The sequence below is a fragment of the Tamandua tetradactyla genome, chromosome 5, assembly GCF_023851605.1.
Source record: "Tamandua tetradactyla isolate mTamTet1 chromosome 5, mTamTet1.pri, whole genome shotgun sequence".
Taxonomy (NCBI): Eukaryota; Metazoa; Chordata; class Mammalia; order Pilosa; family Myrmecophagidae; genus Tamandua; species Tamandua tetradactyla.
Genome location: NC_135331.1, coordinates 175,246,428 through 175,265,462, shown reverse-complemented (window position 1 = coordinate 175,265,462; position 19,035 = coordinate 175,246,428). Strand labels below are relative to the sequence as shown.

General features: G+C 34.6%; 1 protein-coding gene and 1 long non-coding RNA gene across 3 annotated transcripts in view; one reads left to right on the top strand and one right to left on the bottom strand.

Moving 5' to 3' along the window:
- The window catches only part of LOC143682889 (uncharacterized), a 133,793-nt gene that overhangs the window by 93,034 nt on the left and 21,724 nt on the right, over positions 1–19,035 (bottom strand). The window lies entirely within an intron of this gene.
- COL10A1 (collagen type X alpha 1 chain) overlaps positions 1–19,035 on the top strand; it is a 42,082-nt gene that overhangs the window by 17,606 nt on the left and 5,441 nt on the right. Inside the window, exon 2 of one of the 2 annotated variants that reach the window (XM_077162710.1) lies at positions 18,095–18,260. In XM_077162710.1, the coding sequence (XP_077018825.1) occupies positions 18,110–18,260 (151 nt within the window). In that variant the 5' untranslated portion in view covers positions 18,095–18,109. Of the gene's footprint in view, positions 1–18,078; positions 18,261–19,035 lie in introns of those variants that run through there. The other variant, XM_077162709.1, reaches the window with a different exon arrangement.

The window sequence follows — 19,035 nt, the reverse complement described above, 5'->3', positions numbered from 1 at the left end:
AACCAATTCCCAAAATACATAGAGAATAGGTGATTCAGGAATTTTCAGCCTTTTGATCAATTTCCATGTGTTCAGACTGACAAATGTGTAAAGGAACTGGGACATATGGAACAAAAAAAGGCCTTTGAAATAAGACAGTGTTCCTTAATGCTGGTAAATATGGAAATTTGGGTCTTCAGCAGTCTGAAGCACGCAGTTTACCAGAACTGGAAAGAAGCAAAAGAAGCACTGCTGAACTGTATCTTTCAAAGTAGCAAAAGCGCTATGAATTTATTGCACTGATTCCTTCCTGCTGAGCTACTGCCATGAACCTCCTGAGCTATCTATCATTCTATCATGATGCCCAGGTCTCTAAAGAAATTTTTTAGTGTGAGCACAAAACACAGTTTTTAACCACACACTATAAACTAAGGAAGTTGTATTCTTGTACATGTTTATTTTCAGATTCCAAAAAATTTCAACAAAATCATCAGAACCAAGTTACAAACTCATTTAAAAATATTTTAAGAGTGAAAGATGAGTTGAAGAGTGGAACTGGCATCAATGATAATTAAATATAAAATATGGAATTTGATACTAAGCAGGAGATGCTTTTTGGTAGCCAAATTAGATTGTGTGTGGTTTTTATTTTATTATTATTTTTTCCAACGACGTGCAACCTCTACTCCTTTTTCCTAACAACATGCCAGCTAACAACAATTTTTTTAGGCTTAAAAAAGGCAAGAAAGGATTTAATAAAACAGAGTTTATGTGTTCTTGTTCTTTTAAAATTAGATTTCTAAAATTGGTCCCACAGATTCTGAAAAATAAAATGGAACATCTGTAAACTACACCAGTATTGGTTTTGTATTTCAGAAAGGGTGTCCATTTAGCCCCTACCAAAGAAAGTTTTGTAAATATCAAACCAATAAGGAATAATATTCTAGATCATTTCCATTTGTATCAAGTACCACAAGTCTACTACTAAATGAAAATAAGCTATAACAAATCATTTTTTTGATTCTCATCTCATTAATTTCAATCTTTCTGAAATAGGAATTCCTATATATTTTCCAGACTAGAAACATCTCACATTCTCAGAAAATCATTTAGTAAAACAATGAGGGCTGGGTACAAGGATTTTCAGTAAGTAACTGATGATGATGAAACTCAGTTGGAAACATTCCCTACTGCAAACTGCAAAAAAGAAAATGTAGTGTTAATTATTATTGTGTGAGATGAAAATAAAACTTTCACCTAAATCTAAACATTAAATATAAACTTCTGCTAAGGATTTATGTAGAATTTTTGCCAGTAAACCTAGAATTGCAAGTTTTCCTATAAATGAATAATCATGTATCTGTATCACAGAAAGGAAAGCCATCAAAGGAAAAAATTAGTGAAATATTCTCTACCATCATTCACAGAGGTGCCAGGTCTTCTTTTGAATATGCAATAGTTTAATATCCCACTGGAAAGTTGGGAAAAGAATGGTATAAATAACTTTTTGGGTCCCCATGGGTTATTTTTAAAAAGAGAGTCCTTCTTGGTTAGATGGCAGCTGCAGATATCAAACAAGATGCCACAAAAATAGTAGAAAGACAAGTCACAACTTGAAGACATCTATATAACTATCAAAAATCAATATCCAAAACGAGTTCACAACAAAAAAAGACAACCTGATAAAACAATAGCAAAGATACAAGGTGGCATTTCAGAGAAGAGTCAACACAAATGATCAATAAACATATGAAAGTATGCTCACCCCCATTAGAGATTGGAAAAATACAAATAAAAATCTACCAACACCATTTTACAACTACTGACTGGCAAAAAGTCATATGATACCGAGTAATTGTAATTCTCATATCCTGCTGGTAAAGATGTAAAATGGCACAACCACTTTCACAAATAATTGGCATTAGCCAGCAAAACTGGAAATATTCTCAAAAGTTGCTCTAGAAAAATTCTTTTGCATGTACTCTGGGAAACATGTACAAAAATGTTAAAAGCAGCATTAGTTTTATTTTTATTATTTCTAGACATAACATAAAAACATGAACATTCTTACCATATGATCATTCCATTCTTGGCATATAATCAATAACTCAGAGTGTCATCACACAGTTGTATATTCATCACCATGATCATTTCTTAGAACATTTGTATCAATTCAGAAAAAGAAATACAAATAAAAACCAAAAAATCTCATACATTCCATACCCCTTACTCTTCCCTCTCACTGACTGCTAGTATCTCCATCTACCCAATATATTTTAGCCTTTGTTTCCCGTTTTTTTTCTATACCCCTTACCACTCCCTTTCATTGATCACTAGCATTTTAAACGACTAAATTTATTTTAACATTTTTCCCCCTATTATTTGTTTTTAATCCATATGTTTTACTAACCTGTTAATACCATAGATAAAAGGGGGATCAGACACAAGGTTTTCACAGTCACACAGTCACATTGTGAACTCTATATCATTATACAATCATCTTCAAGAAACATGGCTACTGGAACACAGTTCTACATTTTCAAGCATTTCCCTCCAGCCTCTCCAATACACCTTAACTAAAAAGGTGATATCTATATAATGCATAAGAATAGCCTCCAGGATAACCTCGTGACTCTGTTTGGAATATCTCAGCCATTGACACTTTGTCTCATAACTCTCTTCCCCCTTTTGGTCTAGAAGGTTTTCTCAGTCCCTTGAGGCTGAGTCCCAGCTCATTCTAGGATTTTTGTCCCACATTGCCAGGAAGGTTTACAACCCTGGGAGTCATGTAGAGAGGGGAAGGGCAGTAAGTATGCTTGTCATATTGGCTGAGAGAGAGAATCTACATCTGAGCAACAAAAGAGGTTCTTGGGGGTGACTGTTAGGCTTGATTTTAAGTAGGCTTAGCCTATTCTTTGTGGGGATAAGTTTCATATGAACAAATTCCAAGATTGAGGGCTCGGCCTATTGCTTTGGTTGTCTCCACTAAAGCAGCCTTATTTTTTTATCTTGTGATTTTTTTTTATTAATTAAAAAAAAATTAACAACAAACAAAACATTAAGGTATCATTCCATTCTACATATACAATCAGTAATTCTTAATATCATCACATAGTTGCATAGTCATCATTTCTTAGAACATTTGCATCGATTTAGAAAAAAATAAAAAGACAACAGAAAAAGAAATAAAATGATAACAGAGAAAAAAAAGATTATACATACCATACCCCTTACCCCTCACTTTCATTTACCACTAGCATTTCAAACTAAATTTATTTTAACATTTGTTCCCTCTATTATTTATTTTTATTCCATATGTTCTACTCTTCTGTTGATATAGTAGATAAAAGGAGCATCAGACACAAGGTTTTCACATTCACAGAGTCTCATTGTGAAAGCTATATCATTGTTCAGTCATCATCAAGAAACATGGCTTCTGGAACACAGCTCTACATTTTCAGGCAGTTCCCTCCAGCCTCTCCATTACATCTTGAACAACAAGGTGATATCTACTTAATGCATAAGAATAACCTCCAGGATAACCTCTCGACTCTGTTTGGAATCTCTCAGCCATTGACACTTAGTCTCATTTCACTCTTCCCTCTTTGGTCGAGAAGGTTCTCTCAATCCCTTGATGTTAATTCTCAGCTCATTCTAGGGTTTTTCTCAGTCCCATGATGCTGAGTCTCAGCTCATTCCAGGATCTCTGTGCCACATTGCCAGGAAGGTCCACACCCCTGGGAGTCAAGTCCCATGCAGAGAGGGGGAGGGTGGTGAGATTGCTCATCGTGTTGGCTGGAGAGAGAGGCCACATCTGAGCAACAAAAGAGGCTCTCTTGGGGGTGACTCTTAGGCCTAAATTTTAAATAGACTTGACCTATCCTTTGTGGGGTTAAGTTTCATATGAACAAACCCCAAGATTGGGGGCTCAGCCCATAGCTTTGGTTGTCTACACTGCTTGTGAGAATATCAAGAATTCAACTTGGGGAAGTTGAATTTCTCCCCACTCTCACCATTCCCCGAAGGGGGCTTGCAAATACTTTTCCACTTACTGATCAAATCACTCTGGGATTCATCGGGGCATCACTCTGGACAAACCAACAAAATCTCATGTCCTACCTGAGATTCCAAGTACTTATGACGTTCAATCAAACCATCTACATAAATTATATTAGGAAATTCTCTAGTCAAAATATAAATTTTGTAACAAATAAACACTTTTTGCTTTAGTCTCACACATAAGGTGACATTTTAAAATATTAATTACCATCTATTTTCAGCACCCTGCAATAATGACATTCCTTTGTTCTTCCTCAAGCAAAAACATTTTTAAAATTTGTACATTGTACATTTCACTATTATTATACACTCTAGGCATTCCTAGATTACACCATCTCGATCTTTAACATCTATCTTTCTTTCTGATTTCATTTATGTCCCCAGCCCTCCTCCCTCTATCATTCTCACATGCAGTAAAGCAGCATTATTTTTAACAGCAAACAATTCTAATTATTGGATATTAGCAATAAGCCAATATCCATCAGAGGAACAAATAAATTCTGATATACCATTGGCAAATTATATAACAGTTTAAAATGAATAAACAACAGCTATACACATCAATATAAATAAATCTCAAAAATATAACATTGCACCAAAATAGCAAATTGGAAGCACACACAGTATTCCTTTTCAATAGAGTTTTAAAACATGCAAAATGCGTACAAAAAAGTTATTCTGGGATACGTATGTGTGTTTGGGGGTGAGCTATGGGGGTGTATAACTGTGAAGACAGAGGGAATAATAAACACAAAATTCAGAAGCATTCCTACATGGGTAACACAGGGAATGCTGGTATGGAGGTGATGGTAACGTTTCCTTAGATGAATAGTAGAAATACTTGTGTTTAGTTTATCGATATTCTTTACCTTACATATTAAAGAATTACATATACTATATGCGTATCAAGGTTTTTACTATTTTAAAGATTAAAAAATGGGCCCTCATTCTTGAAAATGGTGGAAAGGCATGATGTAAGGGAGAGGGGAAGAGCAAAGGACTTTCTCCTACCTGAGAAAGTTATAAAACAAAGTGATGTAGAACTGCCACCAAAGCATTTCAGCACCAGCTTACATGGAATGGAACATGAGAGGAAGTTGATTGTTTAAGTAACAATCAGAAGAAATTAAACAGAAGAGTAGTATTTAAAAATCCTTGATGGTATGTTGTTGTAGCATCATGTATGTAGCATACATTGGAAAATGCCAATGTAGCATCTGAGCCTTAAGTTCTGGGATGTGGCTTCATTCAAAGCTGCTCTGCCACCTACTGGCTCTACTAATCTGTGCAATTTTTTAATCTCTCGGGTTTTGGATTCCTTTAATACAAAATAGGAGTGATAATATCTTTCACATAAGTTTCTTGAGGACCAAACAAGAAAAACAAAGTGCCTGAGCCTTAGAAGATGCCCAAGTTATGCAAGTATGGTCTGAAGATAAAGTGAATCAAATCTAATTAGAGTGAAAATCAGAATGTTGTAAAAAACACTAAACAACAGAGGATTGAAGTATCTTATTCGGGTCTCAAAGACAGACAACTTTTATACAAAGGGTTTCAGTGTGAAGAAAACAGCTTAATATTTATCATGTTTCTTAAGGAAAACAAAGTTAAATTCCTATTTCCCCCTTTTCTTTCATGAAGGAAATGCCTAAAGAACAATAACTCATAAAAATGCTCCATATATGTACTTTTCAATAAAAAAAAAGAAAATCCTAGAGTAAGGTGCTATAAAGTAAAATTAAATTAAAAAAAGATGAAAGTGCTCTTTACTTGTTACATAAATGTTTTTAGAAATTCTGATAAACATGTTAATGCTTAAAGTAAAATGCTCTTTTAAAAACAGTTCAATTTTGGTATGCTGAAGCATAAAATATATATTAAAATGTACAAAATCTTATATCGAAACTGAGGGTAAAGTGGAATCAAACTGAGAGCTCAGAAATCAGCCCTCACAACTGATTTTTGACAAGGGGACAAAGACTATTTGATTGGGAAAGAATATTTCTTTAACAAATGGTGCTGGAAAAACTGGATCTCCATTTGCAAAAAAACGGAGGACCCCAACCTCATATCACATACAAAAATCAACTCAAAGTGGATCAAAGACCTAAATATAAAAGCTACAACAATCAAACTCCTAGAAGAAAATACTGGGAAGCATCTTTAGGATCTTGTGTTAGGCAGTAGTTTCTTAAGACTTTATACCCAGAGCACAAGCAACAAAAGGAAAAATAGACAAATGGGACCCCATCAAATTAAAAACTTTTTTCCTCAAAGGACTTTATCATGACAGTAAAACAACAACCTACACAATGGAAGAAAATAATTGGAAACCATATTCTGATAAAGGTTTATCATCCAGAATATGTAATGTAACCCTCAACTTAACAGCAAAAAAGAAAAACCCATTTAAAAAATTGGCAAAAGATTTGAATAGATATCTCTCCAAAGAAGGCAGATAAATGGCCAGAATGCCCAGGAAAAGATGTTCAACATCATTAGCCATCAGGGAAATGCAAATCAAAACCACAATGAGATATCATTTCACACCCATTAGAATGGCTGCTATTAAAAAAAAAAAAAGGAAAATGAAGTGTCAGAGAGGAGATGAGGAGAAAAGGAATACTAACAGAGCAGCCTCCATGTGAGCACTTTGGTGGTCCAAAAAGACAAAATATAGAACTACCATGTGATCTGGCTGTCCCACTACTCAGTATATTCTAAAAAGAATTGAAATCAGAGACTTGAACAGGTATTTGCAACTAATGTTCATAGAGGCATTATTCACAATTGCTAAGAGATGGAAGTAACCCATCAACTGATGAATGGATCAATCAAATGTGGTATATACATACAATGGATATTAGTCAGCTATCAGAAAGACTGTAGTCCTGATCCACTGACAACATGGATGAACCTGAAGAGATCATGTCGAGTGAAATAAGCCAGACCCAAAAGGACAAATATTATATCGTTTCACTGATTTGAAACAAATAGAATAAGCAGACTTGACTGGTCAGAATCTAGAATCTAGATTACCAGGGGATGGGGAAACAACGTATAGGGAATGTGAAGTTAAGGCTTAAAATGTACAGGGTTCTCATTTGGAATGATGGAAATATTTTGGTAATGGATGCTGATGATGGTAGCACAACATTGTGAACATAATTAACTGCACTGAAATATACACCGGAATGTGATTAAAGGGAGAAATGTTAGATTGTATATACGTAACAGTATAAAATAAAAAAAAGAAATCCATGGAACTACAATGCACAGACAGTGAACCCTAATCAAACCATGGATTGTAGTTAATAGTATAATTATTAAAATGTCTTTTATCAATTGTAACAAATGTTCACACCCATGCAAGGTGTTGGTGTTTATGGGAATCTGTATTTTATGCATGACTGTTCCGTAAACCCACAACTTCTCTAATAAGGAAAAAATGAAAAAACTTTTTAAAACTGAGGCTAAAGGTCTAAAATAGATGGATTTTAATTACAATTATTTCTCAGTATACTTTGGAGTCAGCCTTTAAATTGTATTATCCAAAACAAATAGCAACAAAAGAGTTTAATCAACATTTGTACCTAATAAGACAGAATTTTGAGCTTTTAAGCTAAGCACTCACAAAATCTTATTGTATAGGCTGAGAGCTCCCCCCTGCCAAAAAAAAAATTCAGTGAGTTCAATTGTTTCCCTGACTTCAAAATTCTTAACATTTAAATTCTCCAACTAGAATTTCTGCCAAACAATTACTTTCTTGTTACATCTTTATTTCATGGTTGTGCTATTTATAATATTAAAATTTTATTATTTTTGGTAATAATAGTATTTATTAGTCATATATGATCAAAATGCCTTTCTCTAAATTAATCTTTAGAAGTTTTACTTTGCTCATATAATAAACCCTATTGGTTGAAAAATTAATAAAGTAAATTATAAACTAAGATTTACCAACACGCAACATCAAGGTTCTTGGTGTGATCAAACCTAAAGCAGGACTACAGGCAAAATAGGATCCAAAAATCTTCTCTCATGCCCTCAACACCACATTTGTGATCAAGGGCAATCCTGTCATTTTAAACTCATGCTAAATATAAAATTCTATACACATATGAAGAACTGAAATTGAAATTATAAATGTGACCCCATTAGCATAGGTAAATTAATGTTCTTTGCAAAATCTAGCATAGATTCTAATCCATTCCACCAGCTCCACTAAGAAGTTATGCTAAACACTAAGTACAAATAGTGAAACTGCCATGAACTGATGCTTAAGTAGTATTATTAATGACATTTTATTTCAAAACAATTTATCTAAACTTGGAGAAAACAATTATTTGATAAGCATACTAGTCCCAATTCAAAATAGAATAGTAAATTTAAAATGTATTTTAAGGTTTCTACAATCAGATGATATTTAGGTACTTTATAACTGATAACTTAGAAATGATTTTTCTAATTGAAGGACAGTAATAAACTAAAAATAAGAATTAGATTAATCATTAGTTCAAAATTATTTTGATTGTTAAATATAAGGAAATCAGCATTTGAAGAAGTCTGTGAAAGATAATCTAGGCATATTAGCAAAAGAATTCAAATTATAAATCAATTCATAAAAAACTCTCTTTTTTCCATTAAACTCCCTAAAGTTGAAAATCACATATTAAGGTTTCTTAAATGGGATCTCTCTTTGTCAGAGTAAATGGCCTCAACTTTTACTACAGTTAATCCACTGTTGGGTTTAAAGTGGTAATAATAATTTCAATGTGTCCCAAAGCACGAGAATTTTTTAGTAATGTCATTCTGCTTTTCAGTCATTATAAGAGCTCACAAGTTACTATAAAATAAGCGTATTGGACACTTCTTTAGGATAAAAATAAACTTAACATTAGAACTATTTATTTTTCAATTAGCTTCTTTTTAATTAGCAAATTCTGAATTAATACATCTTAGAATGGAAACAATACAGCTCTTTCAATACTAAAGAATGACAACAGTTCCAGACATCTTTTGATGATGATTTGGAAAGTGAGTTTAATGAGATTATGTTCATCTCTAGGCACCCCCTTTCACAAGAGCCTTGACAAGGAACAGACAACACAGAGGTTCCTTATCAAGTAGTGACATAGACAGAATTATACTGGGTCCCCTCATAAATCCTCAAGAAAAGTATCTATAGAAAGCAGTAACTTCAGCAACATGTGCTGTGTATCTTTGATCAGGACACTTAACCTCTCTGAGCCTCAATTTCTTTATCTTTACCTATGTGGATAATAACAGTACCAGTATTATGGGGTTGCTAGGAAGAGTAAACGAAATAACATATGCAAATTTCTTAGAGTTGTACCTCACAAATAAGAGCTTAAAATATGTTGGTTATTCAGGTGGACACTTTTCTACTAGAATTTCACAGCTCTAAAGGATACCTGGTCCTCCATGCAAAGTGTGTACACAGCACACGTATAGTGTGTGAATGACATCTTGCTCAGTAAACAAGACTCTTTGAAAACATGACCAGGCACAGCCCAGTGCAGCCTAGAGAAGTGCCTGAAGCATACCAGAAGCTAAAGAAATATTTCTTCAATGGAATTAAAGTATAATGAGGCTAGAGAAAATATTTGACATAACTTGTGGAAATTATTTTGGTAACATAAATTATATCATTTGGTAAGTAATGGTATTTTAAGATTTCAACAGAAAAAAATTCATTCTGCTCAAACATATCTTTGGATAAATAACAGGTAGAAACCAGGGCTCTGCCATTGTTACAAGACTTATATGGAATAATAAAAATTGGGTTTGACTGCTCCAGAAAAAAATTAAAAATCATTTTCAGGTACTCACTAAGATTAGTAGTTCTTTTAGCTCTAATATTCATCTTTTAGTGAGACTGAATATGGTTCTCAAATTTCTCATCATATAAACTCTATGTTCTAAAATAGCTACTCAAATCTCACTTTCCCAATGATAACATTTCTCCCTTTTAAAGGGCATGTATTTCCATCCTGGAGAGAAGATGCTAACAGGTAGTCTGAGCAGGGAAAGACGCAATAAATGCTGATGGTAGCCCATGAGCCCATTTTATTTCCTGGTGTATAACAGGTGTTTAAAACATTGAGGAATTGAATGGACTGATGAATCAACAAGTAAATGAGGTATGGATTGTGAAAATGAAGCACAATCATGTCTAAAATATTATTCATGGCTCTGAAACTATACAGAGCAGGTATCATTTGATGAAACAGCTTTAAATTCCCAATAGTCTGGGCTCTTTCTTCTCTCTCCATCTCAGTCCCCACCCTGATTCCCACCATCCCACACCAACATTCCTCTCACATGGCTACTGAGAGAAACATTCTCTCTGGAAAATCTTAATCGGAAATTCTACTTAATTAGCCAACAGAACAATTTAAGGTACACATTCACTAGAATAGCAGCCACGGTTACTCTCTTTTATGAAAACTTCTTTGGGAAATAGTTATCGATGCTGGCTCCTCTGAAAAAATTCAGTTGCTTTAAGGTAGGACACTGGCTAAAAATAAAGTATGATGGTAAACTGGGAGCAAAGAGATTCAAATTAAAAGTATCATCCTCTTAGTTTCCTAATTAACACTTGACTTGTCTCCTTTGACTTAGCAGAGAGTGCCTATCTATGAAAGCTGAACTCACAAATTGAGTAGGAACATGTATAGATGGCCCAAAACCTGTTGGGTGGCCAAGATCCTTGAAGATCTTAGGTTAAGGAGCCAGAAAAGCTCTATATTTTTAACTCAGCCAGGTTACTATGGAAAGCAGGTGATGTCATTAAGCACTGGGGCACAGAATGGTGAGCTCTTTATGTAATGTAAAATGTATGTGTACTAGAAAATAGAATATAAAGCCCCTGTTCAGACTTTTAAAATGACTCAGTTTTACTTGACCTGGCCTGAAATTTCAGAGCTTTTCATAAACACCTGTTTTTATGCATGAATTTCTCCTTTCAAGCCCTCAGCAGCTATCTAACCACTAAACCACAGTAGGCTATTTACACAAATAGATTATTTTTAGCTCTGGGCTCTGTAATAGCACCAGTGAATGTTCTTTTTAAAGTTTTTTTTCAGGAAGAATGAGGTACAGCTAGGTGATGGTAGAAGCTGTGGGTCTCCAAGGGCTCAAACTAAATTTCTGGGCACTTCTCCCGTTTCCACTGCTAAAAGGATGAAGGATTAGGAGAAGAGGAAAATCAGTATCCTGCTTGGGTAAGGGAATGAACACATTGGCTTAGGCGCTGCTGTTTCCCCTTAATGGGCACTCTTACTGATAGCTCTTCACTTCAGCAATTTGACTTGGTTAAACATTAGGGCAGAAAACATTCAAAACAGAGAAGCTAGTTTCCTCAACCAAAGAATGAAATGATTCGTCTAGATGACCACTCATGCCCCTGACAGCTCTGAGTCTATGAAAGAACAAAAATATTCTGGATCAAGAATTTATGTAACTTAAAAGAAAATTTTTGCAAGTAAAAAAATCTCATAAGCAAATGAAAGAGACAAATGACAAGCTGGGGAAAATATGTGCAAACTAAATCACAGAAAAGAGCTTTAAATTCCTCAGCTATGGAATACTTACAAGAAAAGTGGGCTAGAGATGTGGTCTAAATATATGAAAAGATGCACTCTGAATATGAAAAATGAAAATTAAATTTAGACCGAGTTTCCAGTTTTCACTTCTAAGAGGGGCAAAAATCTAAAAGTTCAACAACAGACCCCGTTCATTGGGTCGCAGGAAAGCAGGCACTCCCATGACGTGCTGGGGGAAATACAAAGTGATGCAACACCTGTGCAGGGGAGTTTACTACACAGCAAACTTACATAGGCATTTACCCTTTAACTCATGAATTCCATTCCTAAAATCTCTCCCAAAGATATTCAGGCAAACACATTCACTGCAAAACTATCTATATTAGTAAAATAAAGGAAATCACAACAGAGAAATGACTGAAAAAAACTTTGGTAATCCATACAATGAAGTACTACAATGCACCTATGAAAAGTGCAGCTATCTTCATAAATGTTATTCAATGATCTCCAAGATAAAATGTTACATAAATGAAAGGTATAATAAAGTATTTATATTATGATCCCGTTGATCTAAGAAATTAGGAGGGAGCATGGATGAGACCATAGTCAAAAATAATAGAAAAATAAACCAAATATTTTTGTTTTACAAAAGGTTACCAATGGAAAGGGGTGAGACAAAGGATGGATAAATTAATAACAAAAGCTAGAATTCTCCAGATATTCTGCTTTGTAAATCTGATTTGGGAAATGCGCAAGGTGTGCTGTACTGCAGATGGCTCATACTGGCTCTTGTTAAATGTTCAGGAGTTTTGCCAGCTGAACGTCTCTACCTTGGTAAATTGACAAGGGCCATGGAGGATTATTTACACCAATGAAATCAGCAAACACTTCTCCCCTACCCTGAGCTGGTTATTAAACTTACACCAGCACACTAAAGAAAACATGTAGCTCTTTCACATAAGCATAAAACAAAATTAAAGTTAAAAAGAGCAATTTTTAAATACTGAAAGCAAAATGAAATAAATCTAACAGTGAGTTGACTGGGCCTTACTATACTGGAAGGAGCCATTTCAAATGAATTTAAAACACAGTTATTTGACTATACATCCCTAGTGGGAACACCAAAGAATGGCAAAGATAAACTGTTTTCAGTATTGTGCTGTGAATGTTGCTGGACTGTTTTCCTGGGAAACTGCGTGGGTACTGCGGAATAAACAGATGAATAACTACACTACTGTTGTGAGAATCATGATTTTTGGTGGAGATGTAAGGTGCTACAGATATGTGCAAAGTCATTAAGTAAACACTCTGCAATCCTGAATGTGAATTGGCCATATCAGTATAAAGTCAAGATGTATTTTATATTTAACTAAAAATAGATTTCCTATTTCTTCCCACCAAAAAAGCCTAGAAATGATGAGCAACCCAACAGCACTGTGCACCCCCAGGACTGAGACACCCACTTGGTGGTTTCTAATTTGTATTTCTCCCAAATGGAACCAAGACTCCTTGGAGAAATGTCTGATAACAAATATGAGCAAGGACAGTAAAGGAGCAAGTAGGGGAGGAAGGATAAGAGATTACTGGGATCCTGTCTCAAAAGGACTCGGGAGTCAACTTGAAGAGGCTCCTGCTGGTCAAAAGATGGGGGAAAATGTGATGAATCAAAAAAGGAACAACTATCAAGGACTGAAAAAACAAAATATGTTTAAATTCACGAGTTTACACAAACACTTTACTGGGCTCCCTCTAGAGGATGTTTTAAACAATCTAATAAGGCAACTATCCTGCTTTTTCTATACAAATCAGACCTCAGGGTAACCAAGTAGTCAATGAAGGGTCTATCTTTTTACGGAAGCATCGCAGTTAAATAAATTATGGAGGAATGACAGAATTAGAATAGGATCATTTTGCAACCTCCAATGAATAAAGAATCTAAGCCAAAGTCATGAATGCCTAGAAACATGACACAAAAAAAGACAGAACCAGCAACGAAGGGCGATCCAATGGAAACACATCACCACCTATGAAGTACTCTTGCCAAAACTGACCGTGTGTGTGGGTGCGTGTGCACATGTCTGTACTTCAAACCTGAGCCAGATCCAACTTCCAGCTCTAACTTCTAATTTGTAGAGAAGAAAGTTAAATGTCAAAATCCAGATTGCGGAAAATTGTACAGCACAGATGACCTAGTTTTCTAACAAATAAATTATAAGGGGACATAGATGAGAAAACTAGAAGAACAGGGACTTAGGAGACATCAATCAATTTCAGTGCATGAACTTAATTCAGCAAATGATAAATCAAGCCATAAAAATATGAATTGTAGATATATGTGTGTTTGTATGTTTGGATATGTATATAAAGCACACATACCCATATATCTTTATGTGGGTGAATGCATATACATAAATAAGATAATTGGGGACATGTGATGATACTAAACTTAGTATTTGATGAAGATATTTTTTTTTTTTTAAAAAGAATCCTTATCTTGCAGGGATACATACTAGAAATATTTACAAGTGAATTGGTACAACATATGAGATTTGTTTCAAAATACAGGAGGTGGTGACAAAACGAGGACTGGATAGCAATGAGCTGAGAATTGTATAAGGTGGGTGATGGATACTTAGGTATTCATTGTAACTATTCTCTACACTATGTAAGACTAAATTTTACTATGATAAAAGAAAACATACGAACAGAAACAACAAAAATGATATAACTAACTTAACTAGCTGGTGATAGAACCCTGGTATTAGACTAGCCATTCTCCACCTAGGAGCATATCTTATTCACCTGAGTAGCTTTTTCAAACGACAGTCCCTGAATTCCCACTACCTTAATGAATCATGAACAATGGGAGGGGGCGTGTATTGCATAGCTTGGGGCTTCCTGAGTGGGGAAGGATGGGGACCCACTATATAAACACCTTCAGGGCGGGGCATTTAACTATGTGCCTGACACTTGAGGGTTGCTCAAGAAATGTTTGATGCATTAGTGAATGACCCAGTATGTGAAAAGAAATAGGAGAATTCAATAGCATTAAATGCTAGATGTGTAAAAATCATCATTCATATTAGATATTTAAAAAAATCACTCAGGGGGGTGCAAGGGTAGTTCAGTGGTAGAATTCTAGCCTGCCATATGGGAGACCCGGGTTGGATTCTAGGCCTGTGCACTCCCCTCCCCACCCGCCCCCACCCCCCCAAAAACAACAAATGGTGCTACAATAATGGGATAGTCAAATGGAAAAAGAATGAATGAAATGTGACCCCACAATACAGCATACAAAAAAAAAAATCACTCAGGTTACCTTCTAGGTTAAAAAAGCATGGCTGTTTTAAATGGAATGTGTTTTCACCTAAAGCCACAGACCGGTCACTTCAAACAGCTACAGGTAAACACCCCAAATAAAAATAGTTTTAAATACACAATTGGGTTGGGTGTGGCTAGCAAATATTCTGATTCTACAATCTGTTTTGGTCAAGACAGTGCTTCTCATATGACTAACAAAGCAAACAGTAGTCAGATAGATTCCTTTTGCTGAAATAAGGAGACTATTTGTAAAAAGGGTTGAACATCCAAGGCTTATCCAGTAAAGACACCACATTCCCAAAAGTTAAAGGGGAATAAAGAATGGTAAATACCCACATATGTTTACATATCCAAAAATGAAGGCATAGAACCATCTCTTATGGAGTTTTTTTTGTCTCTCCAAGAGTGTTTAAATACACCCACAAAAAGCAGAACTACAGTGAAATACACCAAGTACTAAGTGGAGCCAAGTCCACTGTCTGGCCATGGGGCATAGCAGAATCCCTTAAGCTTAAGAACATTCTAGAGTAACCTACTTTTAAAGCTGGGAGGAGCTTAGAAACCACCTAGTCCAACCTCCTCACTGTGTTGATGTAAAAAACAGGCTACAGGGAGTAAGGTGAAAAACTGGAAGTAATAGAGAGTATCCAAAAATTAATAAGTTAATTACACAGGGGCACAGTGCTTTAGGTGTCAAGAGCTGAGAGTTAATCTGAATTTTCACATTAATGACATCTATCAGGGTATCAGTATCAATTATAAATAAGAACATATATACACATCCATGTATAGACCCCAAAATACTAAAATATGTATGTCTAAAAAATTCTCTAGTGTAGTTTTCAAGAGCATCCATAATCTTAATGCACCTATTCTTTCAAATTCTTGTGCAAATGAAACATAAGCAAATGGAACACAGCAGCTTTCTCTCACTTATCTTTTGTGGTATTTTCCAGATGTAGGAGAATATGTAGTATAATTACAATAGCTATTCTGTCTATAATTTCCAAATGATGAAAGAATGATTGGAATACAAACATTCCTATTATCCTGTTAAAATGAACTGATATAAAAGCAATAATTCAGGTGTCTATGAATATTATATGGAGACATATGACAGTGAGATTTTAAAATATGGCAATCAATAAAAGGTTTAAAAGTGAGTTAGGAGATTAAACAACGTTCCTAGGGAGGCAGTGGGATGAGTGATCCATTTACATTTCTACAAGCTGTTATACAAGGCTTTGTTTAAAATACACACACATGAAACTGTCAGCAGGGGTGGGGGAAGAGGAATGAAAAAGAACAAACCTCTATTTCATTCACGGGGCAAACATTCAATAGCTTAAATTATTGAGCAATTCTGAATCAATACTGCTTTAATTCTACAGATATGCAAATATGGTGCATCTATACCTGTGCACAGAATGCTTCTTTCCACCAATTTCACCCATGTAGTCTATTTGATTTAAATCTAAAATGATGAAATTAAAGAAGATACAAATTTTTGTGTCTAAACTTCCTGTCATTATCAGATTATTTAGGATCCTGAAAACTGATTTTAAGACTTTCCTATTACTATTAAAGACAATGAAAGTAACAATGATAATGTTCACTTTCCAATTTGGGGACAAAACGCTTCTAATTTGACTGATTCAAGATCCATGAGGGAAATTGCAAGGTAAGTCAATGATAGTTTGAAAAGCTGAAAGCAAAGTTTAGAGAAAATTTTTGGTTTGAAATGAATACAGAAAACTTATTTAAATAAAAACAGTATCACATTGAGGTTTCCTTTTTTGCAAAATTTACTGCAATTCTAAAAGTAAAATCTAAAATTAAGCAATAATTAAGCAGTGCTGTGAACAAAGAATCTAAATATTTAGGGTAATTATACTACTACCTCTACTATGTCTTCTGCCTCAGTCTGAAAAAATTAAAAATATTTAATAAGCTAAAATGTGAAATATGTAACATGCTATCATATTAAAATTTTTATCTTATTAACTTCTAAGGCTTCAATTAAAATCCTGAAATACAAATAAACATAACTACATTTTTATCATTTTTTTTTTCCTCTCAAGCCTAAAAATAAGTTAAAATTGGTAAGCTATTTTCACAAAATTTAGAAACACTAATGCACACGTAGATGGCTCCATCTCAGAAGGCTCTGGATGGTAGTTTAAATCCTCAACTCTTCCCCATCCCAAATTCTTTCCCTGTATTTATATACTACCAAATAGGTTCAACCTAATAACACAAGAATGTATTTTTCAAGAATAACAAGGTGTATTATCATTCCGTCATGAATCAATCTAAACATTTACCAATGACTTCTAAAATAAAAAGATGGTACATGGCTAAAACTATTAATATATATATTTGAAACAAAGAGTTTATTTTTCTATTAGAAACAAGGAAAAAGAGAGCTCAACCTGATCTTGTAGGTCTGCCCAATAGAACTTTCCACCATAATTAGTGCTAACCACCTTTGAGGGGAGGAGCTTATACTCAGGGTAACCAACCTCATGTAGTAAGGGAAAAACAGTATAAATACTGCGGGGTAGCTCTGGAGAGGGCATCTTCTGCACTACTTACTTGGGCAGAGGACACTTCAGAAAGCTGCCAGGAAATCATCTCCAGGAACTCCCAGTGCCCAGGTAAGCCTATGTCCTGATGGTGGACTAGTAACATTAGTGTCAACAAATTATCTTTGAGTGTGTGTGATTTTAAAAAAAGGGATCCCCCCCCAAAATGCACTCAGAGGTTTAATTTGTATCAATCTATGTAACAGTGCTAATACAACCATATTTGTAAAAACAGGCTCTGATCTGAATTTCAATGTATTATGAAACTATCGGATATTTCAGTCTATGTCAAAGACCCGGAACTATTTAATATAGACATCTAGTGATGATTTCTGTATTTCTTTTTTTATAAATTGCTTGATTTCTATTTGATTATTTGAATGTGTTTTCCCAAAACAACAGATACATTCAAAAGAACTAGAAAATTAAAACTTTCATCAATTTATGAAATATATTCAAAATATATAGGTTAGGGTCAAAAAAAGGGAGGCAATCTGTATAAAGAATTCATCAGGGCAACATTAGAAAAAGAATATAGGTCAATAGCAAAGCTGTATGAAATTATCCTTTTCTGTTTTTCAGAGTCCATCTGAGAATATGCTGCCACAAATTGTCCTTTTGCTGCTAATATCCTTGAACTCGGTTCATGGGTTTTATGCTGAGCGATACCAAACACCCACAGGCATAAAAGGCCCCCTTCCCAACACCAAGAGCCAGTTCTTCATCCCCTACACCATAAGGAGTAAAGGTAAACTCAACTGCATGGTTTGCTCTATGAACTCCTTGGTTGTTTCTTTCTACAAAATTAATATCTCTGAAACAAAATGCTTTTAATTATGCTACTTATCTTTAAACTCCTGAATTAGCCCAAATTATTAAAACAGAATAAGTTGTGGTAAAAACAATTTCGTTTAAGAACATTAATATCCCTTGAACAATAAAGCATAGTAGGAAAATATAGCTTAAGAAGATAAAGAATTTTTTTGCACGGAGATTTTTTCCCCCAAATGTTGCTTTTGCAAAAATAACTACCCATAATCAAGTAGCATTAATTCAATCGAAATTAATTTAGCTTCAAATGTCTCTAGCTAAAAACAACTGCCAACTGTACAGAGTAGAAAGTTAATATATTTAAACACTTAAACATATTTACTTTTAAAACCTATTCAACCAGCCCACAAATTTACACATAACTGAGTCTTAATTACGAAGTAAAACCTGATGCCCCTAAAAATAAATTTAATAGGCAAGCATAGTAGGGATTAACATAATTACTTGCACTTTTTTTTTTTTTTACTTTAGTGCCCAGACCCAACTGTCACATAGCTGTGTAACTTTGGGTAGGTTACTGGTGTTCTCAGGGCCTTAGTTTTCTCACTTGTAAAATGCGAAGGAGCTATCTCAGTCAATACCTGCAAAGTGTTTAACTGTGAGCTATGCCTACAATGTGGCGAGTAGTACTTCTATTATTACTGCTATTACTAGTGGTGATGATGTAGCCTTGGATAAATGTTAACTTTCTT